The sequence below is a fragment of the Filobasidium floriforme genome, assembly GCF_021052385.1.
Source record: "Filobasidium floriforme strain CBS 6241 chromosome Unknown HD553scaffold_27, whole genome shotgun sequence".
Classification (NCBI taxonomy): Eukaryota; Fungi; Basidiomycota; class Tremellomycetes; order Filobasidiales; family Filobasidiaceae; genus Filobasidium; species Filobasidium floriforme.
In genome coordinates, this window is record NW_025763648.1 from 52,009 (window position 1) to 78,229 (window position 26,221).

At 52.6% G+C, this 26,221-nt stretch overlaps 11 protein-coding genes across 11 annotated transcripts; 6 read left to right on the forward strand and 5 right to left on the reverse strand.

The window, feature by feature from the left end:
• The first annotated feature begins 172 nt into the window (after positions 1–172).
• Positions 173–3,299, forward strand: HD553DRAFT_319323 (chromate transporter-domain-containing protein). Its single transcript, XM_046181007.1, has 9 exons — positions 173–520; positions 645–681; positions 870–1,034; positions 1,242–1,467; positions 1,626–2,338; positions 2,427–2,511; positions 2,597–2,616; positions 2,691–2,956; positions 3,027–3,299. The coding sequence occupies exons 1-9, from the start codon at positions 388–390 to the stop codon at positions 3,218–3,220; spliced, it is 1,839 nt and encodes a 612-aa protein (XP_046032949.1). The 5' UTR covers positions 173–387; the 3' UTR covers positions 3,221–3,299.
• On the reverse strand, positions 3,300–4,832 carry HD553DRAFT_352908 (Extradiol ring-cleavage dioxygenase, class III enzyme, subunit B; the record flags this gene model as incomplete). The annotated part of the gene is made up of 7 exons (XM_046183728.1): positions 4,470–4,832; positions 4,262–4,396; positions 4,076–4,154; positions 3,930–3,999; positions 3,655–3,854; positions 3,455–3,577; positions 3,300–3,392 (listed from the first exon to the last, which is right to left on the reverse strand). The coding sequence occupies exons 1-7, from the start codon at positions 4,703–4,705 to the stop codon at positions 3,303–3,305; spliced, it is 933 nt and encodes a 310-aa protein (XP_046032950.1). The 5' UTR covers positions 4,706–4,832.
• Positions 4,833–5,055: 223 nt separating this feature from the next.
• On the forward strand, positions 5,056–5,757 carry HD553DRAFT_352909 (uncharacterized protein). Its single transcript, XM_046183729.1, has 2 exons — positions 5,056–5,486; positions 5,633–5,757. Exons 1-2 carry the CDS (start codon positions 5,139–5,141, stop codon positions 5,711–5,713), a joined length of 429 nt encoding a protein of 142 aa, XP_046032951.1. The 5' UTR covers positions 5,056–5,138; the 3' UTR covers positions 5,714–5,757.
• A 508-nt stretch (positions 5,758–6,265) lies between these two features.
• On the reverse strand, positions 6,266–8,971 carry HD553DRAFT_326769 (major facilitator superfamily domain-containing protein; the record flags this gene model as incomplete). Its single annotated transcript, XM_046181736.1, has 11 exons — positions 6,266–7,085; positions 7,181–7,304; positions 7,404–7,482; positions 7,625–7,726; positions 7,839–7,853; positions 7,925–8,005; positions 8,113–8,187; positions 8,275–8,523; positions 8,609–8,627; positions 8,704–8,738; positions 8,828–8,971. 11 exons carry the CDS (start codon positions 8,969–8,971, stop codon positions 6,266–6,268), a joined length of 1,743 nt encoding a protein of 580 aa, XP_046032952.1.
• A 157-nt stretch (positions 8,972–9,128) lies between these two features.
• On the forward strand, positions 9,129–11,242 carry HD553DRAFT_141542 (aldehyde dehydrogenase). Its single transcript, XM_046176670.1, has 6 exons — positions 9,129–9,673; positions 9,744–10,042; positions 10,116–10,187; positions 10,267–10,330; positions 10,397–10,958; positions 11,028–11,242. Exons 1-6 carry the CDS (start codon positions 9,286–9,288, stop codon positions 11,140–11,142), a joined length of 1,500 nt encoding a protein of 499 aa, XP_046032953.1. The 5' UTR covers positions 9,129–9,285; the 3' UTR covers positions 11,143–11,242.
• A 550-nt stretch (positions 11,243–11,792) lies between these two features.
• On the forward strand, positions 11,793–13,043 carry HD553DRAFT_301175 (uncharacterized protein; the record flags this gene model as incomplete). The annotated part of the gene is made up of 1 exon (XM_046178654.1): positions 11,793–13,043. One exon carries the CDS (start codon positions 11,793–11,795, stop codon positions 13,041–13,043), a length of 1,251 nt encoding a protein of 416 aa, XP_046032954.1.
• Positions 12,990–17,523, reverse strand: HD553DRAFT_319329 (uncharacterized protein). Its single transcript, XM_046181008.1, has 16 exons — positions 17,247–17,523; positions 17,040–17,131; positions 16,334–16,894; positions 15,813–16,222; positions 15,504–15,745; positions 15,402–15,409; positions 15,303–15,314; positions 14,918–15,205; positions 14,613–14,835; positions 14,396–14,545; positions 14,230–14,333; positions 14,067–14,159; positions 13,914–14,003; positions 13,641–13,850; positions 13,398–13,569; positions 12,990–13,321 (listed from the first exon to the last, which is right to left on the reverse strand). Exons 1-16 carry the CDS (start codon positions 17,385–17,387, stop codon positions 13,163–13,165), a joined length of 2,955 nt encoding a protein of 984 aa, XP_046032955.1. The 5' UTR covers positions 17,388–17,523; the 3' UTR covers positions 12,990–13,162.
• Positions 17,524–17,801: 278 nt separating this feature from the next.
• HD553DRAFT_301177 (histidinol dehydrogenase) lies at positions 17,802–19,647 on the reverse strand. Its single transcript, XM_046178655.1, has 6 exons — positions 19,191–19,647; positions 19,060–19,119; positions 18,903–18,983; positions 18,712–18,821; positions 18,165–18,619; positions 17,802–18,065 (listed from the first exon to the last, which is right to left on the reverse strand). The coding sequence occupies exons 1-6, from the start codon at positions 19,562–19,564 to the stop codon at positions 17,817–17,819; spliced, it is 1,329 nt and encodes a 442-aa protein (XP_046032956.1). The 5' UTR covers positions 19,565–19,647; the 3' UTR covers positions 17,802–17,816.
• A 233-nt stretch (positions 19,648–19,880) lies between these two features.
• Positions 19,881–21,514, forward strand: HD553DRAFT_319333 (uncharacterized protein). Its single transcript, XM_046181009.1, has 9 exons — positions 19,881–20,045; positions 20,118–20,179; positions 20,250–20,384; positions 20,462–20,600; positions 20,673–20,733; positions 20,802–20,827; positions 20,898–20,971; positions 21,043–21,154; positions 21,237–21,514. The coding sequence occupies exons 1-9, from the start codon at positions 19,975–19,977 to the stop codon at positions 21,436–21,438; spliced, it is 882 nt and encodes a 293-aa protein (XP_046032957.1). The 5' UTR covers positions 19,881–19,974; the 3' UTR covers positions 21,439–21,514.
• A 71-nt stretch (positions 21,515–21,585) lies between these two features.
• HD553DRAFT_319338 (uncharacterized protein) lies at positions 21,586–23,534 on the forward strand. Its single transcript, XM_046181010.1, has 5 exons — positions 21,586–22,052; positions 22,187–22,553; positions 22,661–22,718; positions 22,873–23,176; positions 23,257–23,534. The coding sequence occupies exons 1-4, from the start codon at positions 21,912–21,914 to the stop codon at positions 23,147–23,149; spliced, it is 843 nt and encodes a 280-aa protein (XP_046032958.1). The 5' UTR covers positions 21,586–21,911; the 3' UTR covers positions 23,150–23,176; positions 23,257–23,534.
• Positions 23,535–24,206: 672 nt separating this feature from the next.
• HD553DRAFT_319343 (AMMECR1 domain-containing protein) lies at positions 24,207–25,910 on the reverse strand. Its single transcript, XM_046181011.1, has 5 exons — positions 25,489–25,910; positions 25,170–25,382; positions 24,955–25,017; positions 24,482–24,814; positions 24,207–24,415 (listed from the first exon to the last, which is right to left on the reverse strand). The coding sequence occupies exons 1-4, from the start codon at positions 25,674–25,676 to the stop codon at positions 24,493–24,495; spliced, it is 786 nt and encodes a 261-aa protein (XP_046032959.1). The 5' UTR covers positions 25,677–25,910; the 3' UTR covers positions 24,207–24,415; positions 24,482–24,492.
• Between the last annotated feature and the right edge of the window lie 311 nt (positions 25,911–26,221).

The following is a 26,221-nucleotide window of genomic DNA, read 5'->3' on the forward strand; positions in this document are numbered from 1 at the left end:
ACATGTCCATAACGCATAAACCTGCCAAGACGGATCACTTGTGTATGCGTTATGATCGACCCACCTGGGCCTTTGTGCCAAGGGACGGAATGTCGAGCGGTTGAGCACGTGCTTTCGATTCACAACGACGACGACGCAAGGACGAGCGATATGCAAAAAGTCACAGATCACAGGTCAAGGAGCTCTTGCTACTCTCATAGTCTTGGGCGGGGGGACCCGGAGGAGATACTCTACTCTACTATTCTTATGCTGGCCCTGGAGATGTGGTCGCGATCATATCGCTCTTCATAAATCTCACAATCGCTGCACCCGGACTTGGACCATCTACTTAGCTCCCATCCATCGGAGTTGCCCGGTACGACCACGACGACAACAATATTAATAGTTATGACGATGTCAACCCTCGAGGAGACTGCTACCGCAAACCCAGATTTCAGGCTCGGATCGGTAGGGGAGAAGAGGAGCTTACGAGCGAGGTTAGGGGAGACGTTCCGGCGGTATTGGTACTTGGGGTTTACTTGTAAGTCGGCCTACTTGCACCATTCCTCGTTACGCGTTACGAGAGATGCGAGGCTAAACGGAATTATGATGGTGATGATGATCGTGATCGTGTCCATGGTCATGACATCAACTCAACGAAATAGCTTTCGGAGGACCCGGAGTTCACGTCGTCATCCTAAAGTCAGTCCCCGTTTCCAAATCTTCTTCTTTTCCTCTTTTTCCTCTTCGTCTTCCGTTTCCTTTGACAATTGAGTATGGCCTTGGGGCATCGCGAGCTGATCAGATCGACTTTCGCCGTCTTTTTCCCTCTTCCACCCCGCCTCGACCTCAACCTCCACACGACCCGACCCCAAAACCCAAACCCCCAGACGCACCTTCGTAACCACCCACCAATGGCTCTCCCCGAAAACGTTCTCCGACCTGTTCGCCCTCGGCAACGCCCTACCCGGACCGGGGTCGACGCAGTTGGCTTTCTCCATCGCGTTGGTTAGGAATGGGACTGTAGCGGGTTTTTTGGGGTTTTTTTTGTGGAGGTGAGTCGGGGTCTTAGCCTGGAAAATAAGCTGTAATGCAATGTATGAAAAGGGTCCGAATGGGGGGGAGAAGAGGAAGTGTTGGGAAAACCTCGAGACTGATCTGATCATTTTCATCCTTTTACCTTGCTCTCGACAATACAATACACCACCTATCACTATCCTACCCTACGCTATGCTCGATTCGTATCATACCACCCCACCCAGCCTCCCCGCCTCGATCGGCATGACAGCCCTAGCCCTAGGAATCTCCCGTCTCCCCCCAACCTTGCCCGATATAGCCCTAGCTATCCTCACCGGACTCAACGCCGCTGCGGTAGGTTTGATCGCTTTGGCGGCTTATCAGTTGAGCCTGGGTGTGGTGACGGATAAAGTGACCAGGGGGTTGGTACTCGTCACGGCGAGCGCGGGGATTTGTTATCATGCGCCTTGGGTGAGCCGTCTGGTCTCGTCGTGAAGTGTAGAACGGGTGCGGGTGGCTTGTTTTTGCTGATCGATAATGGGATCGCCACCTATCTACATTGTTCGACCTTGCACCTACCCTTCCTCTCGGATGTGTACCATGTCGACTTGATGTCCGGGGTAATACAGATGTACCCAGTCCTCGTCGGAGGAGGCGGGATAACGACCCTCATCTGGGACTTCCGATCGGTCATCCTCCGTAAACTACACCTCGATCGCACCCTCAAACTCAAACTCAAGCGCAGTCGACGGCGTGGGGACTCTCCATCCGCCTCCCACCCGCCTGCATCGAGGCCTCAAGCCGGTCGTGATCGCGATCTCTCCCCGGAACAAGAACCCGAGGTGGATAGGATCGAACGGATCGAACTCCCCGAATTGGGGTCTGGGGCGGAGGATACCATCATGCCGGTCGTCTCCAGGCTCGAGGTTCCGCACGGGAAGGATCTGGAACAGCCTGAACCGGCCAAGTATAGGGACTATCATAGTCCAGGGGATGGCAAGTACGATATGCCCATGGAAATTTTGCCGTTACCTTTCAAAGGGACCGGTGGTGATACCGGCGTCGACGTGGATGTCGAGAGACAAGCGCAAGCGCGGGGACAAGGTGTCAGGCAAAGACAGACACAGAAGCGACAAGAAAAGCAGGACGGAGCTTTCCCTACCACCGCTGACTTGCAGCAAGATCAACAACCCGCAGAAGTACAGGTCAACGAGGAGATCCATACGTTGCCGGCGAAAACGGCGGCGGCCATCTTTGTCCTGTTCGTCACGCTCGTCGTTACGTTCGTGGTGCTCAAGACCACTTTGAGCCAGCCTAGTCGGGAGATGAGCTTGTTTACCAAGTGAGTGCGAGAACATCATATTTGAAAGGCAAGCGAGAGGTTTTTCGTAGAAAGCTGATTCGGGGTAAATGGTTTTTGGCGGGTACAGTATGCTCATCGCGGGGACCATCATCTGCGGTGGAGGACCCGTCGTCATTCCGCTCTTGCGTGGATATACGGTAGACCCCGGTTGGGTGAGCGAACCGGTACTTTCGTCGGAGGTGGAGATCATATAATAACCGATTCGCTCGCTCGCATGCCTTCCCATTGGATACACAGGTCAATTCGCGTGATTTCCTGTGAGTCTACGCGCGATTGAGATGACCAGGCCTCTCTGAGCTGATAGAGAACCGCTGAAACTATGCTGGTCTAGCCTCGGGTTCGCCATCCTGCAAGCGTTCCCCGGACCCAACTTTGCTTTCGCGGCGTACCTCGGCGTGCTCGCCGTACCATGGAACCCGGTCCTAGGCGCACTTCTGGGGTACATTGGGATCTTTGCGCCGGGGATACTGCTCAAGCTGGCATTATTGCCATTGTACAAGGACTGGCGAGAGTATGCCATCGCCAAGAGCGCCTTGAGGGGGCTCAATGCGGCTGCGGTGGGGTTGATCTATACGGCGGTCTGGCAGTTGTTCTTGGGTGAGCTCGGATCGTGCACGGTATCTGGAAAAGCTTCGGTCGATCTGACATGCACATCATCAATCCATAGTCGGACACATCTACACGTCGGCCGAAGGAACGACGACGTCGACGGTGAGCGGTGCCCTCACTGTGGATCCTTGGTGGGGCGTCGTAGCGGGTGCGAGTTTCGCGGCGACGCAGTGGTATCACCTGCCCCCTCCCGTTTCGGTTCTGAGCGGAGCGATCGCAGGCTTGATCTGGTACGGTGTGACGAAGAATTGAATTTGGAATCGATAGAGTTGTACAAGTGCCGTCAGGAGTAATTCCGATAGACAAGAATAAGGATGTGGCCTGACGAGTATCGTTACAAAGGTGTGGTATGGTTGAGACGGTTCTCTTGATAAACCGGGGTCACGTGAGGTTCGCTGGGCCAACTTCCAAACTGAAATTGAGACTGGAAACGTCAAAAGAAGGTGTGAGTCGCAGTGAAAAGAACTGCTGATCTCGACGACTGACGTTTCGCATGTTCAAGAGCTCCCAACATTCGGCTCCGGCATAGTTTCGAATCCCAGCATCCGCTTCGTCCCCCGCCGCTCCCGCAATGAACAAGGCGCTCATAAAGTGATCGTCGGTCCCTTGCTGTGAAGACCGAAAGATTCCACTTTCTAGATCAGTCCCCAGTCCATGTCCTCGGAAAGCTCCTACTTGTGCCCTACCGCATCACGATAAAGTGGATGGGTCATCAGCCTGGCCATCCCTCTTCGAAGCGCGTGTCCAGAGTTCTTGGTGACCACGTCGCTGAACGCGTTGCCGAAATCGATCGCCCAGGGCTCAGGAGGACGCTCTTGACCATAAGAGTCTCGGTAGAATAGCGCCTGAGCCCATGCATTCCGATACAGGTTGTGAACCGCTCCGCCTAAGTCAAGATCAAAGTTGCTGGTTATTAGGTATCACGTCTAGCGTTAGGAAGATACGATGAAGCCTCTCTCACCTGATCCGATGAGGAGACATTTTTGGTCTCTCAACGGTCTCAGTGCTGCTCCGACCCTCATATGGAAGTGCTAGAAAAGATCAAGAGCCAGAGTCAAAGTGAGCTGCAGTACCAGAGGTGATTATAGAGACAGCCCTCCGACTTACCGGATCGAACCTCGCGTTATGTCCTACGACTACGTGCGGAAGCGATTTGCCACCGGGGAACATCCATTTGAGAATCATGCTGCGCCGTTGCGTTGCATGAAGTACATTACGAGAATGAAGTGTCCGTCGGATGAGCCGATGCGTTATACAGTATACATACGAGTCGCAAGGGGGATCGTTACTTACAATGTATCGTGGATCTGCTCAAACTTGGGCTCTAGCTTGGCGTTGAACCCGGCCTTGAGCAACATCTGTTGAACGGTCGATGCGAACTCTACGTCGGGATTCAAGTCGAAATCGACGTATTTCGCCGGGTCGACCCTATCACGCAGATCTTTCCTTTATTAGCTGCCCATCCGGTCACGCCTTGTACGATATTTGTATCTCTACTTGCCATGCGACGGGCTGTTTCTCAGGCTTGGGGTTCGCCGAGATCATGATCTGGTCGTCTAGGGATTCCCAATGGGCGCCCATGATGACGATCCTCTCGACACCTTCGGCCAAAGCTTGGCGCCCGACTTGTTCCCAGTAAGCGGCCGGAGCTGATCGTTCGCCCAACATGGCGGTAGATCCGTGCGAGAAGAAGAAACATGGGAGCGTCGCCGAAGAGGTTCTGGTAGACTGTACCATCCTTGCCAGGTTGATATGGCGGTGGGCAAATTGGAGGCGGCAGAAAGGGGAGTTTCGATACAATAGTCGAACTTGAATATACTCGAGTAGAGAGAGAGAGAGAGTGAACGCGCGCGACCAGCAAAACCCATGTCTGGCGTTTTGTATCGTTCCGTGACCGTGGTGGGACAGCCTGGAACGCTGGAACGTCGACAGAGATACTTCTTTACGTAAAACGCGCTAGGTGGTCCGGCCTTCCGATTTCCAGGCCATAGGGTGGCGGAACGTATCAGTTCACCGGCCATGAGCCATCGTGCTACCTGCCACTGACCCCTGACCCCTACGAATTGAAGCTGAAGGCTCGCCTCATTTGGCGACATTGTTGTACCATCATCACACCCATCCATTACATTCGAAGAGTACCTATCTCGATCCCCTGGCCTCGACCTCGAAGATGTCTCAGACCAGCACCCAGAACACCCTCTTGACAGCTTCCGAAGGCGGTATCCCTCCGACCGTACAACACGCCCTGCATCTCATCGGCGCCGACGACCAATCCAGACCATCTTCCCATATCGATAGGGACGCTAGGATCAGTACTGTACCCCTTGAAGAGTCCCCCGCTGTACCCCTTCCCGGACAGAGGACGGAGAATCCTGTTTGGTGGCCGAACCTCAGACGGGGGATGCCGGATTATCGGGAAGTACAGAGGAACATCAGAGCTGAGGATAGACCGTTAGGGCAGAATACGGGGGAGTTCGTCTTCCTCTGTTTCATGTTTAGTGGAGTAGGCATCGTTTCGGTAAGTCGCTTAAGCGAAGTTCTGGTAGAGGAGGGTATTTGCGATTGTGGGAGCATTTGAACGAAATGGAGATGAGATCGCTTATACCGGTATACCCCTACTTCTCTGTTCTTTGTATCGACACATATCCCCCCCGGAAAAAAAAGGCGGGAAACTATGTTTGGAGAGGAACCATTGGGAAGATGACGGATGGGATCTTCAAATATCAAACAGGTGGACAGTGGTGAAGGAGGCAAGCTCGCTGCCTTCTTTACCCGCGCAATCCCATTGTTAGGAGGAGAGTTGTACATATTATCACTACGATGTGATCAAGAATCAAGGACGACCTGGTTTCGCGTTTTTTGTACTGGATATTATCACCAACAAGTTTGAATGCCTGATTGATCTGTGCGCTGTGATCGAGTCGTAAATCGAAGCGCATCAATCAATCATTCAATCCCTGTCAACGAGATCAATCTAGCGAGAGCTGCTAGCGATCACGTGACCGCGAACGCGTCGACCTCACTCGTTCGAGGTACTCACTACGAGTACTGCCTCTACCTGCTCGTCGCATTTCTTTCATCTTCCGAGTTCGATACTACAACTGTTCAACACTCGAGACAGCCTTTCTTCTGAACACTTGACTATATACAAAGCACAGGACGTATCGGTGTCGGTCTCACTACAACTTAGAAATCTCGGACGGATCATTCTTCCGACAGGCATCGCGATAAAGGACCCTGGGACGACCGCAAGAACGCAAACGACCCATCCCTTTTCTCCTTCGCTCGGGCCTCTATCTAGGCCGAGGTCTTCGCCCCAACAGCTTCTTCCTCTCGGACTGCTAAAGGAGCATCGATACTGTCGGAATACTCTTCCTTGTGGTTCGAGATGAACACAAAGATCACGGCGGCGACGAACGCGAGCGCGGCCATAAGGATCCAGAGCCCGCGTTGAGCTTGCAAGAAACCTTCCTTGAATCCGAGGACGCCTTGTTGGATGATCTGAGGGGAGATACCGGGGATAGAAGCTAGTTGGTCGAAGTGAAAACTGCTGACGGCGCCGATGAACGGTCCGAGGCTCGTCACCGGGAACCCCAGGGGCAAGACCCTCTTCGCGACAGACGGTCCGATCTTCTTCCCACTCTCCGAGCTGAAGATGGCCGAACAGACTCCCAAACCGACGGATCCTCCGAACGATCGCATAGAGATCAACAGGGCCGTCAGGTCGGCGATGAGTTCCGCAGGAGAGCCGAACTGAGCCGCAGCAAAGACCGCGATCAGAGTCCCCGCTTGACCCAGACAGGCAAAGACGGTATACCCCCAGATGGCATCGTTCTGATCGACCGTAGCTGCAGCAAGACAAGCTCCGAAGATGGTGAACCCGATGAAACCTACTGCCCCTGGGGTTCGTAGGTCTCGGAATCTCCCCGCGTACCAGCCGACCAGGACCATAAGCGGTAGCGAGCCTAGGAAGAGGAAGGAGAACCGGACGGAGACCAGCATCTCGTTGGGCTCGTAGACGACTGAGAGGAGTTGAGGGAGGTAGGAGCTGGCTACGAAGAAGACGAGACCGTCGACCCAGATCAAGAGGATACCTAGGGCCGCGTTCCTCGACGTCCTACGGAAGTCAATAACAGTCACATCGCATCAGTAAGACGGTCTAGAAGAAGGTCGCGGTCCGGATCGAACCAGAAGCAAGAATCAAAGACTCACGAGAACAAGCGTCGATCGAACATGCTATCGTGTCTGTTGAACTTGACCTGCTGCGCGATGAGAGCCAGTCCGAAAGCGATCGATATGCAGAGCGGGGCAAGCACGTGTGCGGAGTCCCATGGGTCTACAGTACAATAGAAGATCAAGCGCACGAAGTTGAGTTTTCAGGATACGAGAGTGTGTGTTACCCTAAGGGACGGAGTCTGGTTACCGGATGACTTACATGGGTTATCAGCCCAGGAGAGGCTGATGTTCAACAAGACCAGGAAGATGCCGAACAAGGTATATCCGGTCCAGTCCATCTACATCCTCGCATCCATAAGAACCAGGAAAAAGAGGCGATCGCGATCAGCCGCGGCCACAGTCGAGAAGGGTTGACTTCTTGCCCATCCCTCGAGGGCATCGGCTTGACGTCGGCGACGAGAATCCAAAATTTGGACTCACCATACGAAGCTTTGCTGTGATGCTACCTTGAATTTGGCTCGATCTGACTGGAGGGTGGTACGTCAAGAACGTCGTAATGGCGGCAAAGGCGAACAGTCCAGTCTGTTTCATGGAACGTGAGAGGGATCCGAAAACAAGAACGCGATATACGCTGTCAATCAAACTATTCTCGGCGATCGCTAGTGATAACGGCATGTCTCTGAGAGAAACTCACGGTGATATAGAAGTACTGGACCGCACAGACATTATGAGTGAGTTAGGGTTAGACCATCGTCCGACCCGAACAGACCTCTGACTTACGATCCTGATATTGTCTGCATTTCCCCCTTCGGTCAGAGCGCCTCCGATGAGGATACCGCAAATACCGCCCAACCCAGCCGCCTGTCGGTACGCGTCGAGTGAACAAGGAGCAAAGGAGAATCAATGGACAGTTCAAGTTCGGAGGTTCGAGAGCGAAGACTCGCGCCCACGCTGGGGAGGTCACGTACGATGTTGGCCAAGGCGATTGCTGCGCTCCTATGTTTACGAGGTACGATCTCGGCTGGGACGGCGAAAAGAAGTGGCTGCAAAGCCAAAATGGGAACATATATGCGGGTGGGAACAAGTCAATATCATGACAGCGTGCGGCAAAGATGTGGGTATGGCTTTACCTGAACTCCGTACGAGACTCCAGCGATGGAGGAGCCGACAATCGCCATGTTCATGCTGGTACACCTCGAGATGATGATACTTCCGATCGCCCCGAATGTCATGGCGATTACCAAGATCCATCGTCGGCCCCATAGGTCACTCGCCTTGGCAAAGATTGGACTCAGGACAGCCGTCCCAGTGGCAACCGACTGTCCCAACCAGATGGTCTTGTCGGCGCCGCCGACGATGGCCGCGATAAATCGACCGTTCTGTGAAGCAGTGGTGGCCATACAGTACAGCTGATGAGCATGCGTGACGCTCCGATTGGCTGGAACAGGGCCGATGCGCGCTTACAGCGTTCAATCCAAGCAGACTGTACGACACATGCGGAAAGTCAGCCAATCAGTCATTGTGGCAAGACTGTTTTTGCCTATATCGGCCATACGCACCAGAAGAGCTGAGCAAAGTTGAGAACGACAATGGCCTGTGATGCCATCGCACAACATGTTCGAGAGGAAAATGCTCAGCGCATGCGTCAACCACATGGAGCGCGTCCCGGGTCAGCGCACTCACGCTCATTGCCAGATAAACCTTGAGAGTCAAGGTAGGTTCAGGAACCCCTTCATAGAAGGCGTCATCTTGAACCACATCGGTCGGATGGTCGACGTGCTCGATCTCAGCCTTCTCTTCTCGAGGCTCTTCGTGAGAATTGGACATGTTGGGATCGCTGGTTGCTGGTTGTGGTGACCCCCTCTTGCAGAAAGCGACAAACAGTCAATCCGTTTCAAGTTGCATATATACCCCATGGGCCTGCAAAAAGATCCCGGCGCGGGGCCTCTTTGGTATGTATTGGTCACTCCGCGATCGCGCAACGCCGGAAATGAGCATTGCGTCGAGCTCTTCTGGAGAGGCAAGAGCACGAGCCCGTCCTATCAGCTACGTTGTCAAAAAGCTCGGACACCTACGCCGATAGTCCAGGAGGGTATGGGACGCTGTTGCCGAGGACCATCGACCTCCAGACGCGCACCAACATGTCAAGCTCCATAGTTCCTCACTGGATTGCCAACAAACCGCATCGTTCGATCGACTCTACGATCCTTCACCATCCCAATAGCGGCGATCTCGTTCACGAAGTGTCGAACGCTTCAGAACAAGATGTAGAAAACGCTATCGTTGCGTCTCACGAAGCTTGTCAACATTGGCGAAACACTACCTCTGGACTACGCCGCAAGGTCTTGTTGAGAGCTGCCAAACTGCTTGAGGAGCGCGCAGACGAATTCGTACGCACCTGGAGACGCGAGATGGACGTGTCTCATCACTTCGCCGAATTCAACGTGCGCACCAGCATCTCGATGATCGAAGAGATTGCGCACCTTATCTCTAGCGCTCTGGCAGGGGAGCTACCCCGCACTGCTGACGGTAAGACAGATCGTACTACATTTCACGATTTGAAGCTTACAATACCGTATGATGCTCGTGCTCTGTGTAGGCAACGATGTATGCACTCTCGTGACTCGAGAACCGTACGGTGTTTGTCTCGCCATTGCTCCGTGGAATGCAGCGATGATCTTATCCATCCGAAGCATCGCGACTCCTATCGCGGCGGGCAACACGGTCATCCTGCGGAGCTCCGAAGTTGTCCCCCACACTCATTACCTATGGGGACAACTTTTCGCCGACGCCGGCTTGCCAGCGGGATGTCTGAACATCGTCCACGCAGACCGCGACAGGGCTCCGGGCATCACCAAGCAGTTGATCGAGGACGACCGGGTGAGGCATGTCAATTTTGTGAGTCTTGGGGATGCGCCTTTCTCGATCTGCAAGCAAAATCAATTGAGTGTCTACTTTCGTCACGGTTCAGACCGGAAGCTCCGCTGTTGGCAGGCATATCGGTCGCATGTCGGGTCAGAACCTCAAGCCTTGTATCCTCGAAGTGAGTCTTTGCGAATCCTGTCGTTTTCAGAGGCCGTACGTGTCTAAGATGATCTGCGCTATTCATGTGTTACGTTCAGCTTGGAGGCAAAGCACCTGTCATCATCCTGCCAGATGCTGATTTGTCAGTTGCAGCGAATAATGGTGAGCTCTTGGGCTACTTTGACTTGACTTTCCTGAGCTTACCGAGGATATTCCACCTCGCCATAGTCCTCTTCCACTCGACTTTGAACGCCGGTCAGATCTGCATGTCAACCGAGCGCATCCTTGTGCCGGATCACCTGGTGGAGCAGTTCACAGCCGCGCTTCAGGAGGCAGCCAGCAAGTCTGATCGATTCAGTCAAGATTTCCACGAGGCCCTGTATTCCAGCGCTTCGGCCCATCGCTTAAATGGCATGGTCGACGAAGCTGTACGAAAGGGTGCCAAGGTCTTGTTGGGTGGTACATCAACTCCAGGTAATCTCGGCGGTGTGCTAGATCAAGCCAAGTATCCTATCACTATTCTTGGCGACGTCACTCGGGACATGACGATCTGGAAAGAAGAGACATTCGGTCCGCTCGCCATCGTGGCTTCAGTCCAGCCGAAAGGCAACGGGGAGGCCTCTATCGACGATGCTCTCGTCCTCGCGGCGAATGACAGTAGCTACGGCTTGGCAGCCAGTATCTTTTCGAAGGACATCGGCCGTGCCCTCAAGATCGCCAGGCGACTGGAAACCGGAATGATTCGTATCAATGCGGGGACCGTAGGGGATGATCCTACCGTGGTATTCGGGTGAGTGCATATATACCCATCGTCACGAAGCGGACTGAGTCTGATCTGTCTCGATGACTTGTGATGTAGGGGCTTCAAGGATACCGGGTTTGGGCGATTCAACGGGGCAGAGGGTCTCAGAAGCTTCACGCAGTCTCGAGCGATTTCCTTCCCTTACGGGGGACCTCATGTATTGCCGTTGTAATTACGAGTTTGGGATGGACATGACAAGCAACAGAGTGATGTGGGCTGCTCCCAAGTGCCAAGTGAGATCGAACTTGCATTGCGATCTTGTCGGTTCGAACTTGTCATTAAGCAAGGGCTTTTCGTGATCTCACCGTGGCTCAAGCGCGTTGACTCAGGCGCAAAGGCTTCAATGCTACTGACGTCGAGACAAGAACTTGTTTCACTCCAAACTCTCTGTTGCGCTCACATTTGTCATCGCGATACCATACATCACTGACTGCGTATAACACCTTGACTGAGCCTCTGCTCATTCCCCGCATCTGCAATCGTCAGACGCTGAAGAATCACGTGCAAGCGTCAGTCTAAGTACTGTAGTGAATTGCCAATGCTGACGCGGGGCCCGGGACTTTCCCACATATCGTTCGGGTCCCGAAACTTGTTCAGCGGGGCGAATCGCTATGGTAACGTCCGTACTCCGATGCAAGGCTGCTCAGAGTGATGCTAGAAAGTTGGTATATAGCATGTGCAATCTTACCCAGCTTGATAATCGATATCGGTTGGCGAGAAGCTGAAACAGACCCATCTCTGCACGTAACACGCGCGCCAAGCACAACCACAATCCCATCTACGATCCGGACTATTCCCGTTTCGACGCTCGATCCCTTTCAAATGAGTACCAACGAAACTCAATCCCGCTGGAGAGCTGGCAAGAGGGTCGCCATCATCGGCGGCGGTCCAGGAGGGATCTCGGCTGCTTTGGCGTTCATTAAGTGCGGCTTCGACGTGCGAATCTACGAGAAGCAATCCGCTTGCAAGCCGATCGGGGGAGCCGTCTTGCTTAACACGCCGGTGCTGCTCATCCTGAAACACTATGGTTTCGATATGAGCTTGGCTGACGGCGGCGTCACGAATGTCGATTTTCAAAACCAATACGGGATGGCCCGTACGCGTCAGCCGTTCCACCCCCTTGTCGAGGAGCGTACGGGGATCAAGGGGTGGAATTATGGAGTCCTTCGATCGTCCGTCATCAAGAACCTCTTGACGTTGATCCCTGACGGGATCATTCAGGTCAATTACGAGTTGGACCACTTTGTCGAGGACGACAAGGGTGTTGATCTGGTCTTTACTAATGGAGAAAGGCATCGGACGGATATCCTCGTCGGCGCCGATGGCATCAGGTCGAAGGTATCATACCAGCTGTTCGGCGACCCGCAGCTCTTCCATACCGGTCTGCGCCTGTGGCTCGCGTATTGCGATTACTTTGAAGGCATCCCTGCCAATTGGGGATACGTCTCGCATTCAAAGTTTCACCAAGCGAGCTTCTTCCCCATGCTCCACGAAGGGAAACCCGGTTTCGAGTGGTGGGTCATGGAAAGATCGTCCCCCACGGCGCCGGTCCCAGAGGATCCTAAGACGCACGTCACCGGGATCCTCGAGCAGTTTGCATTCCCTATGCAAGAGTTCCCCGATCGGACCGACTTCAGGACGCAATGTTTCCGCTGGGAAATCTACAATCGTCCTCGACTGCCTACCTGGCACAAGGGTCGTGTCATGTGTATCGGAGATGCGGTGCACCCGGTGTCACCGTACGCTGGGTACGGTATGGGGATGGCTATCGAGGACGGCTATTATCTCGCCAAGTGGCTAGACGGTATCGATCTTGGAGACGGCAAAGCCATCTCGATGTGCTACGAAAAGTTCGAGGAGCAACGTCTCGAATACGTCTACCACAACGTCGAGTTTGCTCAGACGCTCACCAAGGTGTTTCACATGGTACCCGAACCCCTCGCTACGGTACGGGACTGGGTTTTCGATAAAACCCCTCTGCTCGGCTACTTCCTCAACAAGGGCTACTTGGAGAAAGCGAGAATTGAGACCGGTCAAATGCCGGAGTTGTATCCCAAGAAGAACGTTGTATGAAGCATCCAGAGACTGTTCGAGCTCATTCTCCTTGCTCGAGTTATCTGTCGTAATGGGTTGCTCGCATGTTGTAGCTAAATTTTCTGTACAATCCAGGCGATTCACCTAAAAATCGCGTCTTACACCGCCGAGTTCAGCATCTCCATGAGCTCGGTCTGGCTACAAAATTCTGTACCATCATCGAACATTGCCTGAAAGAGCTGCTCGAAGTCCAGTGGAAACTGAAGCCCCATGTCGTAGTTTGTTTCCTCCAATTCGTTGTTCAAGGTTGTCGGCTCCTACCATCGGTAAGGAAATAGGTACATCACGTCATTACTGTCCATCGCTTCTGTCTCGATGGGAGATCAAACTCACCTGTCCCAGTCTTCGCCGGCTAGCCATGGGTTCGCCTTCTAAAGGCCCCTCATCAGACCCTCGCTTGCGTGTCTGATCCGAAGAACATCTTCTATGACAGAGCTCGTCGAAATATGCGCGAAGAGCTAATGCTGCAGCCCCGAGTCCGACATCCAGATGATCAGACGCATCCCTAGCATGAACAGGAACGTACAACGAGTCAGCCGACAAGACCTAGACCCTCCAGGTGCTCAGCAAACTCACATTATCCGCTTCAAACCTTTCTCAATGCCCTCTTTGACTTCCGGCAGTTCTTGCCAGGGCGCGCGGGTCATGTATGTCACAAAGAGAATGGTAGCTGTCAATACTCCATAAATTTCGGCCCAGTATCGTGTGCCCGCTGAGTGACTGCTAGCATTGTTGATCAGAGCGGTCGCGCTCGTGATACACGCATGTTTGGTGAGTAGATATCGACTGAATCGTGATGGGATCAGCATCGAAACTAGATCTGGTACTGCCTTCACAGCCTGGACGAACGGTTCGCGGCAAGATTCCGTAAAGTATGGTCGATGTATCCGAAGCTTGCGGAGATGTGTAGCGTTTTCTATACTGGATGCAGATCGTCGACTGGATGTGAAAGTTCGGGTCAATTGTGCTCGAGATCAAGGTCAAGAAGCGTTCGCTGCTCACATAGCAACCAACTCTTCTGCGTCCGAGCAAGGCACGTCTTCCTTGCACCATTTTGGTCTCGCTTCTATGATCTGAAGAAGCCTTTCGTTCGCCCTGCGGACCATCAATCTTCCCATAAGTACAAGTTTCGTCATCAGCGGGCCTCATGAACGATCGGACTTGCTGCCTGATGAAGTCGTATCGCAACCGGCCACATCGGTTCACTTGATGAATCAAGTCTTGTAGTGGCTGTATCATCTCGAATTTAAGCAGGACGTAAGAGATCTCCTGTTTTTTGTGATCAACATCGATGAGTCAAGACTAATCGACGTGCATTGAACGGCACATACTGTATGTGTTTCTCTCGGAGCTGGGACCAATGGCCGATCGTTACGTAGATCGCTATCGTTCACATTCGCTGGCAACGCTGACTGATTGATCTCATCGCTGATGTTATAATTGTAGCCATGCTCCATGGCGAATAGCCAATCCGCGTCAAGCTAGACGAGTAGAGATCGCAATCAGCAAGTAGCGGATGGTCACTATTATCGCAGAGGACAGACATACGAGATGAAGCCACACCCGCCTTCCGATCTCTCGATCCACGAGATGCGGGTAGCGCTCCACAGCAGATTGCATGAGACCCAAAGGCGTTCCCGTCGGCGAAAGGCATGGTTGTTCTGAGCCGAGCTTGTTCAGTCCCAATGAGAAGGCTATCTTGTTGGCCACTCCCAGCATGGTCCAATGCTCCTCTTGACGTCCGGTGGATGCTAGAAATTGGCCAGACACGCTGACGCAAATAAGCAGTCCAAAGCTCATTCAGCGCGATCGACTCCTCGCTTGCTATCAGTCCAGACTAGCTTGAAACTAACATGATTGCCTGCACGGCATGAATGCTGTGTATCCGCATCCAGTCTGACGCTTCTAACGCGCTACGGACCACTTGCCAGGACCGTTGAGCGAGATCCACTCCATCGGACCTATCCCATCCTAAATCTCGGTATGCGTCATCCGACAGGAATTGCACGCCAGTGCAAAGACATGCGGCGTAAAGAGCGATAAAGGCAAGGTCCGAGTGCGAGAATTGCTCTCGCCGAGAAAGTTTCGGACGGACCGCTTTGTAATCAGCCTCGAACGTCGGTCGATGCAGGCACTTGGTGCTGGATCGTTGATACCGCTCATCAGTGACAGTAATGGTAACGAGTAGAACTACGTCGAACGATCAAAGATGAAGAGTCGACTGTTACAAATACTCACGCATATTCTCCGCTGGACAGATCGTTTGATCAAGCCCATTTCAAGTTTTGTCAGCCATCGATAACGGTATGAACTTGAGTCGCTGCAAATATGACTCACTCATCCAGCTATGTGTCAACGTGGGTCAAGTCGAACAGCACAATGAGTCTGCTTTGAGCATCACTGAAGGGAAGCTCGAAGGCTTTGCCTCGCGGGACTTACATATGTTTGAATGATGTAATCCGCAATTACTGGTCGAGGTAGGAGATCGATCGTATCGAGGGATTTCAGAGGACCAACACGCGGCGGCTTATGGGCCGGTCGTGTCTGCTTTTGTCGTTGCGGTGATCCAAAATCTCGCTCTTGGTGTGCTGAACGTGTTTGACTGCGAGGCGTATCGCGTTCTCGCGCAGAACCGTCGGCGAGGATCTGGTCCTGCTCGTCCATCCGATCGTCCTGGTGATCTGTTAGGGATAGGCCAAGCTTTAGCTCTCGTGGTGTCCCCGTGCCGAAGCTCGTTTCTAAGCTCACCATGATTGAGGTGACCACCAGTCGACCCGATTTCGCGATGAGTGTTCACTGTCCGACCAAAGGCTATGTCTTCCAGAGCCAGCGCTGCCATGTGCATGTTCTCACTTGGAGCTCTGCTTATGACATCCCGACTTTGAGACTGCAGGGCGTAATGCGTGTCAGGCTGCGGTGAGGCAGGACGCTGTACGGCGGAAAATGGTCGAGGTACTGGCTCAATCGTACTCCCGGGGTTCTCGGTCCGAATCAGACGTCCATTTTCTTCTGTCTGATCAAGACCACCCCGGAGTGGGAGCGTCAAGGACGGGTCCAGAGGTCCGTACGTATCTAGCGGGCTAGGGAAGACGGACTTTCCTGGCTGATAAGATAGATTCGGGTCCATGTTGTAATCGATATCCAGCGTCGAGGACCAACTGGAAATAGCATATTGCAATTTTGGACAGATAGCCGCATGTCAGGATGATCGCAATAGAGGAATGAAAGGGTTCTGAATCAAGTAGGGAGAGAGAAGTAGGGAGACTCACTCAACGATACCATCAGCTTGACTATCCTTCAATGGAAGCGGCTGCATAAGCGAAGTTCCTTGCCTATTGTGATCTTGATGATTATCATGCCCTGTGGTATTCGCTTGACTCGGTACTGTGCGGCGTGCCATAATCAAGATTTCCCCTGGACCGGGCACCCCCTGATCTTGCAACATCGCTTCCAAATTCCGCTCCATCCCCTGACCGTAGCCGTAATTGACCCCAGCCTCTGATACGAAGCCAGGCCCTTCATCCTGCTCCTGCTCCGTGTCCGACCTAGAATCGTGCCGCGAACGATCGAACCTGACGTGCGTTCCAGCTTTGTTATCGTCCGATCTCGATCTGTTATTCTGTTCGTTGTTCTTGGTGTCTCCCGACCCTGAACCTTGTCCTCCAACACTATCATTGGGACGGAATATCGGTAATGGCCCTTCAAAATGGTGTAACAAGTCCGTGTATACGACTGGGTCATCTACCCGCTTGAGAAGCCTGGAGATGACGAGTTCAAGCTGGACGATACGATTTGACAGGATAGACGTGTCGGATACGTGGGTGTAACCTCTTCGTACAGACAGGGAGTAAGCGTGTATCGCAGTCGCAAGACGATAAGACAAGATGGTAAGCAGACGTTGTGACATGTTAGAGGAAGACGACGGTAAGGTGGGAAGAGGCGAGCAGATCAAAGCTGGAGCCAAGATGGACTTACGTGGGTCTGTTAAGAGGTTCTTTGACATGTTCGACGCAGAGATGTGCCTCGTTCCTTACCTTACAAGCTCCACAGGGGAACACTCGATCACACTATTCTCTCGAAGAATTGGGCATAGGTGAATCAGCTCCACGACCCAACTGGACTGACTCCCACAGGACTCGGCTTGTACCGTCAAAGTGTACGAAGTAGGGGTGATGGGTTTACCTTGTTCTTTCTCTTCCTGCATGCCGTACAGCTCTGGATCGTCTTGTTCTTACGCAAGGCGGTCCCGGTCGGTCGAGTGAACGAGAGGGGTTCGGTCGGCCCGAACAAGCTGCCGTTGTTCTCTACACTGCCTACTTGCATCTCGTAAGCCTGGGTCTGTGGCTTTGTAGAATGTGCAAATATCTGGCTGATCCTTTAGAAACTTGACCTGATCGAACTTTCGACTGAGATCCTCCTGATCATTCTATTTCGTTGTACCTGTTTCATCAATTCATCATCTGATCAAAAGATGATCAATTGATCAATTCATCGATCCATCTGTCAATCAAGCGATCATCGATTGATGATCAACGGCGCCCGACAGCCCGGGACCGGATAGATCCGAGACATGCATACGCGAGCGGTGTTGGCAGAATGATCGATGTCCGTGTTTCACTTTTCAGGAACGCGTTAGAAGTATGGCTTTCGATCAAACGCCTCGTATCAAGTAATCCTTCTGTGATCATCCGGCATCAGTAATGGCCATCAGGCAGCAGAGAGGGCGTGTTATGCCATGCTACAACAAGAACCTCATTCTCTAGTATAGATCCAATCGATCTGATCTTTGGCAAACAGCGAAGCTCGGAGATCACCCGATCTGGCGTGTCCTTCGAAGTTTTCCGCTCTAGCGGCCCTGCCGCAGAGTCTGCCCAGAGCCCCCGACGCTTCTTCGGTCTTGATTTCTTGGTAAGTGTACGTCTTGAGGAACTTTTGAACGCAAAGCCCTCCTGTATACCGGGCAGCTCCCTTGGTAGGCAAGACATGGTTGGTTCCGATGACCTGGAGTGGAGAAAGAGAGGTCGTGTCATGTCAGCCACAATCATCAGCTTTCGAACAGAAGGCTTGGCGATAAACTCGGTTCAATAGATCTTCACTCACCTTGTCACCGTATGAGACACAAGTCTTTGCACCCAAAAACAAGGCGCCGTAGTTGCTCATCTTGGTCAAAGCATCCCTCGGGCTCTTGGTCAGGATCTGAACGTGCTCGCTCGCATAGGTGTCGGCCACCTTGTACGCCTCATCGATGGTTTCGGTAACGACGACCTCTCCGAAAGCTTTCCACGAGGTGGAAGCCAACCCAGCCGTGGACATATTCGTCGTAGTCAAGATCTTCTCCACGTGCTCGATCGTCTCCTTACCGACCCGCTCGGAGTTGGTCACGAGCACAGCTGGGGTATCGGGACCGTGCTCTGCCTGGGACAAGAGGTCGACGGCGCACATGAACGGGGAAGCGTCTTCATCGGCTACGATTAAGACCTCAGTCGGGCCGGCAAAGAGATCGATCCCGATCTCGCCGTACAGCATAGCTTTGGCGGTAGCGACAAAAGCATTACCTTTGATTGAGAAAAAGTATGAAATTGCCCGCATCAGCCACCACTCCCACACCACAGCGTAACAAGGCGTCTGAGGCATCGATGAAGCTCACCTGGGCCGCAAATGAAGTTGACTTTCGGGATAGTTTCGGTTCCGATGGCCATGGCGGCGATGGCCTGAGTACCTCCCAACAGGTAGATGGCATCGGCTCCGGCAAAGTACCTATACAAGTCGAAAGTTACCAATATTAGAGGTCAAATCACACTCAAGATCTCGGCTCGATCAGCGTGGGATTCGACTCACATCGCCGCGACGGTGGCGTTGGGGATCTCTCCGTTGATAGGCGGGGTACAAGCAATGACGTTGGGGACACCCGCGATCTTGCTTTATTTTTGCAATTATCGGACGGCCCGGGTCAGCTTGTCAGGTATTCAGATTATCAAATGTAAGCGTAACTCACGCAGTCAAGATTGTCATGTGGGCCGAGGCGAGCAAAGGGTATCGACCTCCGGGAATATAACTATCAAAGGGTATGGTTACCTTCATCAGCTGAGAAACCAGGTAGATCCGAACTGATGAAGTCGCGCTTACCAGCCGACAGCGTCAATAGGTACGTTCTTCTGACCGAGGTGCACACCCGGTCGGATCTCCACCTCAAAGTCTTTCAAGCTCTCCTTTTGCTTCTGCGCAAAGGCTCGGACGTTTGACTGGACCTCTTTGATATCATCGATCGTCTGCTGAGGCACCTTGCTGATGATCGCTTCGATCTGTTCCTTGGACAGTCGAAACGATTCCGGTGACCACTTGTCGAACTTTTCAGAGTACCGGCGGACGGCCTCGTCCCCGTTCTTTCGAACGTCGTCGATGACCGAAGAGACGATCCCCTTGACGTCGATCTGGCCGGTCACGTGACCGGTCTCGTTCGTGGGAAGAGGAGCAGGTTTCTTCAAGTAGGTAGGCGACATGATGAGAAGGCAGGAAGCAATGTTGATGCGGATCAATCAAGGGGGATGTGAGTGTGTCTAGCAGACGACAGGATACAATCACGCTCACTGTTCGCGAAATTGAAGTTTCACATGAGATATTTATTACGTACGTCGCCGTGACATTTACGGTCGCATCAAGATCAGTACGGAGCTCTCGGATCTTCGTTCTGTTATCGCAAACCCGCTGGAAATCAGAAATCCGCTGACCATGAGGCTGAGCGATGATGAATGCCCCCGCTTTGCAAAGCGGGACCGGGAGAGCAAACACGTCGATTGATAATAGGGGTAAAACTCATCGAGCGTGTCTTTCCGGCCAGTTTCGAGCTTCGCTCACCGGCATCGTTTCTATCACTTCAAGCTAGCTATCTTACCTACAGGACATCTCAAACATGTTGAACTTTGAAAAGACCGGTCTGTATCATCGCGCTCCCGTTGGCTTCGGCCCTGCTGCCAGTCCGCGGTACGTGTAACCCTCGACCTATCCCTCCACGCGCGAGCTCGCGCTGACTCCATCGATGTTCCCGCGCTGCAGGCAAGGCCCAGACGGAAAACCCTTCAATGGATGGAAGGAGAACTCTGAGATGCATCTTACCGGTGAGCAGTCCATCATCTTGTTCCTCTTTTGAACTTGCTCTGAAAAACCTCTTATACCATACCTATCAAGGCATCGTCCTCAATGTCGAAAGGGCGCAACTCCAAGCTCTCTTACCTGAAGGGTACGATATCGCCGAAGATGTCCAACCTACTATCCTCTTTGAAGTCATGAACTTGCGTAAACTGCCTTGGCTAGCTGGACGAGGTGAGCAGCAAGTATAGGCTCTCCCAGTGTATGACCCATCCTGAACGCCTCACCCGTCTTTCGTACCAAACTTCAAGGTTATAACACTTGGGGAATCTATGCCAACGACGTGATCTGCCGGCGTTCGCCCGAGCCTATCCGAGCGTCCTATATGGTCGTCTTGTTCGAATCTTTTACTGACCCGATCAGTACCGGACGGGAAGAACTCGGGTTCTCGTGGGTCATCGACACCCTGTCTTGCCTTTCTTCGAGTCGACTTGACAGGTGTCTTCTGGTCATACATTACAGGAAAGTTTGGGCAGAGCTGCCAGACCCTAAGGAAGAAGATGGCAAGCTCGTCCATACCGCGGTAAGTCCGAATTTGTAATCGAGATGAAAAGAAGAAACTCCAACCTGACGATGCTCCACATCTCGTAGTCGTGGTTCGGTACGGAATTCCTACGGTGAGTCCGAAAACACACTCGTTTAGCAAGCCAACCCTCCTGACCCGGTTGTCTCGATGGGCTCGCTCAGGATGGAGATCCCCAAGATCGCTTCAAAGCCCGTTGAAGAATCCCCTGCTTTCCGGGAACGTCCCTTCACCATGCGTGAGTCCAAACAACCTGAAGCAGCAAGGAATGCAAGTCTAAGAAGTCCCTTTTTCTGGCGTGGGATGTAGCTTCTGTACAGGGAACGCTTCACCACCGCTACATCCCCGCGGTAGGCGAGCCTGGGAAACATGACGCCTCTTACGCTACTTATATGCCAGGAGGTGGATCTAAGAAACCGACGTAAGCCTCCCAAGCTCCAGGGAGCTATTTGCATGATCGACAGGGAACTGATCTTCTGTGTCGGCTCGCTCGAATCGTATAGCGTCCTGTCTTATCGGACCACCGAGGCGTCCTTACAAGACAGCACCGTCAAGGTCACTCCCCACAAGTGGGAGGATCTCCCGAGTCTCTATCCTATAGTCAACGGTCTTGCGTCTCTGCAACTAGGAGAAGTCCGAGAGGTGGCTCAGCAAGTCTTTCTCGGAGCTTCTGATTGTAGCGGTAACAAGCGCGTCGAGTGGTAGTTTATGTACATCAGTGTCAATCCTTCCTTCGATGGGGGTGCAAGGATGACCAAGGATATGAACGATATGCCCTGAGTGTTCTGAAACAGCGCTTTCTACACACTGCTTGCCACTTGCCACTTGACACTTGACACTTGGGTCGTCGGGTATATCCGAGCGTTTCGCGTGGAACATCGCTCAACGGTTCATCTTGGCTCACATCCATCTTGTATCGTACATCATCTCTGGATCTCTAGCTCACTTACCAACAGGGTCAGTATAACAGCTAGATTCAATTCGCAAGTGACACAGTCACGCACGACAAGTCAGACCAGGTCAGTCCTGTGTCGCATCGGGATCGAGAGAATACGACCTGACCGTCGACCGTGAATCACAACTGCACGCTTTACCAAAACACCGTCCGGATCCGCCCTTTGATCGTAAATCGATCAGACTGACCTTAGGACCCACAAGGGACGCCAAACATCAAGATAATGAGCTCTCAAGAGCTCGTCAACTCAGCTCCTGATGTTCAACCGCCTCCAGCTCAGGCTGTCGAGAAGGACAGAGTAGCGGGGAAACCAAAGTTGAACGTCGTCGTACGGGAAGCCACAGAGGCTGATCTGGAGGATATCGTGAGTCAACCCGAATCTCATATACTTCCCAAGTCGAACTCCGGCAACCTCGAAGAGATGTCCTACAATACTATACGACAGCTGACTTGCGGAACAACACATCTGCCGTCCTTGCATGTTTTCCCATACCTCAGATCCGCATCTTCTGGTCCTCATTCAGCGTCATCTTCCCCTTCAACCTCACCGAACCCCCCTCCTCCCGGCCTTCCGAATCAATCCGACTCTCACGAGCTATCCACCGTCAGAAAGCCGTCCTGGCCAATCCCAAGTACTTGACGCTCGTCGCCGAAATCGAAATTGAGACTGAAGCTCAAAGCGAGAACGGAAACCAAGAGAAGAAAGAGAAAAAGAAGTATAAGGAGGTAGTAGGATGGGCGGGGTATCTAAGGCCGGAAGGATGTAAAGACCCTCATCCGTGGATCGTCGATGATGACGAGTATGAGAGGGGGACGGAGGAGGATCGGGAAGCTTGGGAAGGGGTCGAGAGGAAATATTTCAACGGTCAGTCCATTTCTTCTGTCAGCCGTTATATGGTTCGATTTCGAGAGGACGTCGGGGCTGACGGAGTTTTTTGGTCGTCATTTGTGGTGGTGATCTTGACGGAGTAGGCTTGTGGAAAGGTTGGGATGAATATAGGTGGGGGATCCTTCCGGACGTCGAGCATTGGTAAGTCCTCATTTACCATCCAAACTTCCTTCCTCGACTCTCTTCTATCGCTGTTCGTAGATCTGATATCTGATTCTTGCAACCTAATTGCCATGACCTCCTCACACGTCGACATACCATGACTCGCCCTCACTCCACCGTGGACTTAATCCAGGCTCCTCGCTCCGCTCTGCGTAAAGCCCTCCGCTCAAGGCCAAGGCGTCGGATCCGCCCTCCTGCAATACGTCTCCAACATCGTCGACAAGGACAACGAAAGTAATCCTAACAATCCCGTCCCCATCTACCTGGACGCTTCGAAAGCCGGTCAGCCTGTCTACTTGAAGGCGGGGTATGAATATTTCCCACCCGGGCCCGAGGGAAAGGGGACGGGCAGAGAGTTTCCGGGGATGATCCGATGGGGCAAGGTTCCTGTGGAGAAGCGGAGGGTCTAGGCGGGATGTCGCGGGAGAAGGACGAGGGCGAGTAAACTGTCAAGTTGTGAAGAAGGGGCGAACGGCACTGATCAAGGTTGAGGCCGGCTACGTTCTCATATTCACAGGCGATCTGTGATTCGGGTCGTATACCGGCTATGGTGTGAAACCGGATTCAAGCTCTTGATCAGCAAACTGCAAGCATAGATCTGTCACCGAGACGTCAAAACATATCCAATGGTGGCGTTGTAGACGACGACGATGCGGATGGACTTCAGGCGGGCGAGCCGGCAAAGAGCTGCCAAGCGCAAAAAGCTCCGAAGTTGTAGTCAATCTGAAGACGAACGACGGCAGATACAGCGCATAACACATGATATGCAGATATATTCCTCACCCTTCATTACGCCTTTCCCAAGTCGCTTCTGGGCGCTTCTCCCTTGACATGACGTCCTGATATGTTCCTCTGGTGGCGTAACGTCGAGCGCTTACAACAGCATTAACCAGAGGGGGCGAGGTCGAAGTCGACCCCCGGACGATTGAAAACCCTCTCGATGCCTCTCTTCCCCTTTCAGATCCTTGGTTCTCAGGTAAATATCAACCTTTGGCATGGGATGAGGGTGATTCTGCCTCTAGGTTCAAAACATAGCTACGATACTGCTCATACGTGAAGCAGTAAGTTCACTAAAGTACCAGCCACTGGCTTTGGATGAGACGTATTCGGGAGAGACTTCTCGGATGCTCACCAATTTGGTGACGGTTATACAGCTCGGTGAACTCGAACCCGGGCTGCTGGTATGCGTGCGGAAAGCCAAACAACCTCGACAGATCACCTCTTTGCCTTGCCGCAATGAAGCCGCTTGTGAATGGCTCAACGCAAACCATGGCGACCAGATTCAATCACACAAGAAGATCACGACCTGGTTCGTTGCCATGGTCGAGAAGATGACAGAGTTTCATCGCCAAGAGCTGCTACAGGTGAGCAACTCGCAGCAGAACAATCGTTCGCTGGGATCTAATCGCCTAAAATGAGACCGCGGACGCATGAAGCTGATAGCCGAGAACAAGAGAACGAAGTAACAGGTCGAAGCGTATATGACATGCATGACAACAGCGAACACGGCGATACTGGTACAACGAAGATACAAAAGCGAAGCGCAGGATGGGACTCGCTGCGCATGTTCTAGCGACGACGGTATCATAACACTCTTACAACAAATTTGGGGTCCGTGATAACGACTCGTATATTTAGAACATTTCGATCCTCGACCCACCATCCGGCTACCGGGTCTGTCTGTACAGAGACAAATTTCAGCCACCATACAGCTCCAATTCGACATCTCTGGCTCTACTCACCGACCTCCCGCTCACTTCTCATTCTCCGCCTTCCACCTCTCAAACTGCGCCCAATTCCTCTTAACCTTCCTACTCTCATAAATCTGCAACCGTATCCCACCCCAAACCTCATCTTGGTCATCCCCTGTGTTCACTTTCCCCCTGTACCCAGCTTTTCTGATTAGGGACAAGATGGTTTCCTCTTTCGTCCAACCTTGAGCAGGGGGAACTTCGGGAAGGTAGGTCCCCGAGTATCGACGGGAAGAGTGGTGGAAGGTTATGTGGATACCGTGGGTTCCTAGGGTCCAAGCTAGGGGATTGGGAGCCGGGGTCATCGGCGTGAGGAGGGACACGCTGTTGATCTCAAGGAGATGTCGAAAAGGAAAAACCGGGAAGTTACGTTGTCAGCTGAGTTCTCTTTGTCATCATACGAACAGCCTGATGTATGCAAGGCTGTTTTTCCAGATAGTAAGACCGAGAGCCCAAATACTCACCCGCACTGCAAGAAAGGCAATTCTTCCGCTTTAACAGGCCTGAACCTCGTATCCCGAAACGCACTACAAAACCATCCGAGCCGTTCATTCCATTTTGTTAGCAAACTATCCAGAAAACTCAGAACAACACCAAAGAACCCAACGTGCTACCATAGTCGGGAAAAGATGATGATGAAGGTGAAGATCGAAGAAGAATGAAGTGAAATAGGACTCACCTGGTAATAGCATACTCCCGGAGTCCTTTTTCTAATGGCAAGGCGGTGAATGTCCCGATACATCCTCGGAGGGAGACATCTTCCTCGTCTTCCTCCTCATCATCTCCATCCTCTTGCTCATTATCATGCTCTTGCGCAACGGCGTTCTCGGGACCCGGGGCGTCTTCGTGTGTATAGGCGTATGAACGTTTGTTCCAGGTGACGAACAACGGACTGTATTCCAGGGAAAGATCAAGGAAAGGCAGATTCAGACCAGGATAATGTAGAAGAAAAAAGGAGGTGGACGAGGTTCGGGGTTCGTGCATGTGGTTGTGCTTACGATTCTTGCTTCAAGTCGAAACTTGCGCCCCCAACGCCCCCCGGCGAAGTATCCATGAAATCTCTGAGTCGAGGCTTAGCTTGCTGTCCAGGTTCGCCCGAAGATCTTTGGGACTCGAGGTGATGTTCGATGGTGGACATGCAAAAGTAGGCGAGTCCTTCCGGACAAGAGGATTTGTTGCCGGGCATCGTCGTTTTTGTCGAGGGTAGTGCTTCACGGTTGAGAGGTGTCAGCCTTGTGGACTTTGTCTGGATCCGATATCCACGTTCGAAGGGATGGAGAGATGGTTATATGGTACCGGGACTGAGATGGGGTACTGACATGCTTGATGGTCGATGTGGTTGATGAATTGATGAGGATTGCTTGATGTGAGCCCCACCCGGCTCAACACGGGGGGTTCGTCATCATCTACTTCCGACCTCTACCAATTACATCCGGAAAGAATTCATCTGGTGGCGGTAAAAATTACTAGCCTGGCGGCAATCGACTTTATATTTCAAATACCAACACTCTCTCCCTATGGCTTGACGCCAAGGAACAGCCACATGCACGAGTCCCTGGTAATACTCCCTTGCATCTGGCTCGGTGAAAACGATCTCGGGGAATAAACCTCTTTGTTACCCCTATTGGAACGTCTCAACGATCAACTGTTGATCGTCAAGACCCTTACAATGTTACTGTACAACATTCCACTGGATCTGTTCTCTGTACAATTGCCTAGAAGTCTTCCCCT

Excerpts from the sequence above, each read along its gene's own strand:
- HD553DRAFT_319323 (XM_046181007.1), top strand. The coding sequence starts at position 388 with ATGACGATGTCAACCCTCGAGGAGACTGCTACCGCAAACCCAGATTTC. Across the intron at positions 682-869 it reads GTTCACGTCGTCATCCTAAA|ACGCACCTTCGTAACCACCC; the intron begins GTCAGTCCCCGT and ends CCAAACCCCCAG. Across the intron at positions 2,957-3,026 it reads GGTCTGGCAGTTGTTCTTGG|TCGGACACATCTACACGTCG; the intron begins GTGAGCTCGGAT and ends ATCAATCCATAG.
- HD553DRAFT_352909 (XM_046183729.1), top strand. The coding sequence starts at position 5,139 with ATGTCTCAGACCAGCACCCAGAACACCCTCTTGACAGCTTCCGAAGGC. Across the intron at positions 5,487-5,632 it reads GTGGAGTAGGCATCGTTTCG|GCGGGAAACTATGTTTGGAG; the intron begins GTAAGTCGCTTA and ends CGGAAAAAAAAG.
- HD553DRAFT_141542 (XM_046176670.1), top strand. The coding sequence starts at position 9,286 with ATGTCAAGCTCCATAGTTCCTCACTGGATTGCCAACAAACCGCATCGT. Across the intron at positions 9,674-9,743 it reads GCTACCCCGCACTGCTGACG|GCAACGATGTATGCACTCTC; the intron begins GTAAGACAGATC and ends TGCTCTGTGTAG. Across the intron at positions 10,188-10,266 it reads TCAAGCCTTGTATCCTCGAA|CTTGGAGGCAAAGCACCTGT; the intron begins GTGAGTCTTTGC and ends TGTTACGTTCAG.
- HD553DRAFT_319329 (XM_046181008.1), bottom strand. The coding sequence starts at position 17,387 with ATGCAAGTAGGCAGTGTAGAGAACAACGGCAGCTTGTTCGGGCCGACC. Across the intron at positions 15,746-15,812 it reads TGGTGGTCACCTCAATCATG|ATCACCAGGACGATCGGATG; the intron begins GTGAGCTTAGAA and ends TATCCCTAACAG. Across the intron at positions 14,160-14,229 it reads CGATACGACTTCATCAGGCA|GGCGAACGAAAGGCTTCTTC; the intron begins GCAAGTCCGATC and ends GATGGTCCGCAG.
- HD553DRAFT_301177 (XM_046178655.1), bottom strand. The coding sequence starts at position 19,564 with ATGTCGCCTACCTACTTGAAGAAACCTGCTCCTCTTCCCACGAACGAG. Across the intron at positions 18,984-19,059 it reads CACATGACAATCTTGACTGC|CAAGATCGCGGGTGTCCCCA; the intron begins GTGAGTTACGCT and ends GCAAAAATAAAG. Across the intron at positions 18,620-18,711 it reads CAACTTCATTTGCGGCCCAG|GTAATGCTTTTGTCGCTACC; the intron begins GTGAGCTTCATC and ends TCTCAATCAAAG.
- HD553DRAFT_319333 (XM_046181009.1), top strand. The coding sequence starts at position 19,975 with ATGTTGAACTTTGAAAAGACCGGTCTGTATCATCGCGCTCCCGTTGGC. Across the intron at positions 20,385-20,461 it reads GCCTTGGCTAGCTGGACGAG|GTTATAACACTTGGGGAATC; the intron begins GTGAGCAGCAAG and ends CCAAACTTCAAG. Across the intron at positions 20,972-21,042 it reads GGAACGTCCCTTCACCATGC|CTTCTGTACAGGGAACGCTT; the intron begins GTGAGTCCAAAC and ends CGTGGGATGTAG.
- HD553DRAFT_319338 (XM_046181010.1), top strand. The coding sequence starts at position 21,912 with ATGAGCTCTCAAGAGCTCGTCAACTCAGCTCCTGATGTTCAACCGCCT. Across the intron at positions 22,053-22,186 it reads AGGCTGATCTGGAGGATATC|ATCCGCATCTTCTGGTCCTC; the intron begins GTGAGTCAACCC and ends CCCATACCTCAG. Across the intron at positions 22,719-22,872 it reads CTTCCGGACGTCGAGCATTG|GCTCCTCGCTCCGCTCTGCG; the intron begins GTAAGTCCTCAT and ends GACTTAATCCAG.
- HD553DRAFT_319343 (XM_046181011.1), bottom strand. The coding sequence starts at position 25,676 with ATGCCCGGCAACAAATCCTCTTGTCCGGAAGGACTCGCCTACTTTTGC. Across the intron at positions 25,018-25,169 it reads CGGGAGTATGCTATTACCAG|TGCGTTTCGGGATACGAGGT; the intron begins GTGAGTCCTATT and ends ATGGTTTTGTAG. Across the intron at positions 24,815-24,954 it reads TTGCCTTTCTTGCAGTGCGG|CGTGTCCCTCCTCACGCCGA; the intron begins GTGAGTATTTGG and ends TGAGATCAACAG.